At 45.6% G+C, this 1,607-nt stretch overlaps 2 protein-coding genes across 3 annotated transcripts in view; one reads left to right on the top strand and one right to left on the bottom strand.

Moving 5' to 3' along the window:
• Nucleotides 1-1,607, top strand: part of ZP4 (zona pellucida glycoprotein 4) — a 31,765-nt gene that overhangs the window by 21,819 nt on the left and 8,339 nt on the right. The gene's annotated exons all lie outside the window — the stretch shown is intronic.
• LOC100544448 (cytochrome P450 2C9-like) overlaps nt 1-1,607 on the bottom strand; it is a 6,486-nt gene that overhangs the window by 3,892 nt on the left and 987 nt on the right. Inside the window, exons 3-4 of one of the 2 annotated variants that reach the window (XM_010714412.3) lie at nt 1,412-1,561; nt 833-993 (exon numbers count right to left, since the gene is read on the bottom strand). In XM_010714412.3, the coding sequence (XP_010712714.1) occupies nt 833-993; nt 1,412-1,561 (311 nt within the window). The remainder of the gene's footprint in view (nt 1-832; nt 994-1,411; nt 1,562-1,607) is intronic. The other variant, XM_010714413.3, reaches the window with a different exon arrangement.

Here is a 1,607-nt window from a genome sequence, read left to right as displayed (position 1 = left end):
AATTTCTCTGCTAAGTGCAGCAGCCATTCGGGAGAAGTCATCAGCACAGGTGTATTTGGGGGATGAGCTGTGGTTTGGTGTCTCCTTACCTCCTGCATTTTGCTGAGGAAACAGTCAATGAAATCCTGGGGGGGCGCTGGGATCCAGGGAGACTTGGTGCAGCTTTATCTCCTCTGCCGCAAAGGCTTTTAAAGCATCAATTTCCTTGAATATATTGTTGTGTGGTCCGGGCAAATAATCCAGGATGTAGGAGAACATCTGGTAAAACTGGAAGGAAAGAAACAGAAAGGTCCCCAGTGTGACAACTGCCCTATTCTTTGTGATTAGCCAAAAACTTAGGCAGGTTCAACCCCCTCAACTAAGCCAAACAGAATGGCTGTTTAACTGGGCATTCCAATAGAGCAATGGTGACCTGCTTTGTCGTATTATGAATTTTCAGAATTATTCATTGAACTATAGAATTGCTCAGGTTGGGAAAGACCTATAAGATCATCAAGTCCAACTGCAACCTAACCATACTACCCTAACTCTAGCAACCCCCTGCTAAATCATGAGTACCACATCCACCCAGGAATGGTGACTCAACCACCTCCCTGCAAAGTATCTTCCAGTGCTTAGCTGCCCTTTCTTATTGAATGGCTTGGAATGAAAAGGACCTTCAAGGTCATCTAGTTCCAACCCAAGTGCCATGGGGTGGCAAGAGTGTATATTGTCTTGTAAATATTCCCTTTTCTGCAGCACAATGTTGATATGCCCTACCGTGAAGGATGGCATGAGACTTTCCTGTGAAGGAGGCCTCCTCTTCCCACTATGAAATATCTGCTGCATGTACCTGTCCCCAGAGGGAATTCATCATTTCAAATATGTTGTTCATGTTGTTCATCAGGGACAGGAACTTTTTGTCTTTATAATCGTATCGTTTCCCAAAGACGATGGAGCATATGACATTGGAGACAGCGCAGCTCAGCTTGAATGTTGGGTCGAAGGGCATTCCTGTGGGTTCAGAAAAGTTACAATCTATAAATAAGTAAAGAAATAATTAAATAAAGCCTACGGCGACTGTAGATAACGAGCTGCAGTGGACGGTGGAATTTCACAGTCTCTGAATGGAACAGAGGGGTTCTCCAAAAGGAACTATATGTGATCATGGCATTGTTAACAGCTTAACAGCTCGGGAATCAAATGTGCAGGAAGGTGCCCTAACAGACTCACAGAATGGTTCAGAGTCTTCTGGGATGCCACCTTGCCCACTGTTCAAGCAGGGCCGCCTAGAGCCGCTGCTGCAGGAGCACATGCCGACATCTTTTGAGTATCTCCAAGAATGGAGACTCTACAGCTTCTGCTAAGAACATGGGCTCCCTTGGCACGTTCCTTTTTTGCAAATGTAGGCTATATGAAAAGCGGATCGTACTCTTTGTTTTTGTGATCTCTTCAAGCAAGTGCTCAGCTTCCTCCTGGATCCTCTCTTCAATGCTCCTCTTCCCCATCCCAAAGTTGCGCAGAGTGGTGAGAGCAAACCGCCGAACTTGTAACCATTCCTCGTTGTTGCTGAAAATAATGCCTGTAGAGGAAGAAGAAAGAGGAAAGACCTGTCTTGGGTGTGCTGG

This window comes from Meleagris gallopavo, chromosome 8 (assembly GCF_000146605.3).
Source record: "Meleagris gallopavo isolate NT-WF06-2002-E0010 breed Aviagen turkey brand Nicholas breeding stock chromosome 8, Turkey_5.1, whole genome shotgun sequence".
NCBI classification, from domain to species: domain Eukaryota; kingdom Metazoa; phylum Chordata; class Aves; order Galliformes; family Phasianidae; genus Meleagris; species Meleagris gallopavo.
This window is presented reverse-complemented; position numbering and strand designations above follow the sequence as displayed.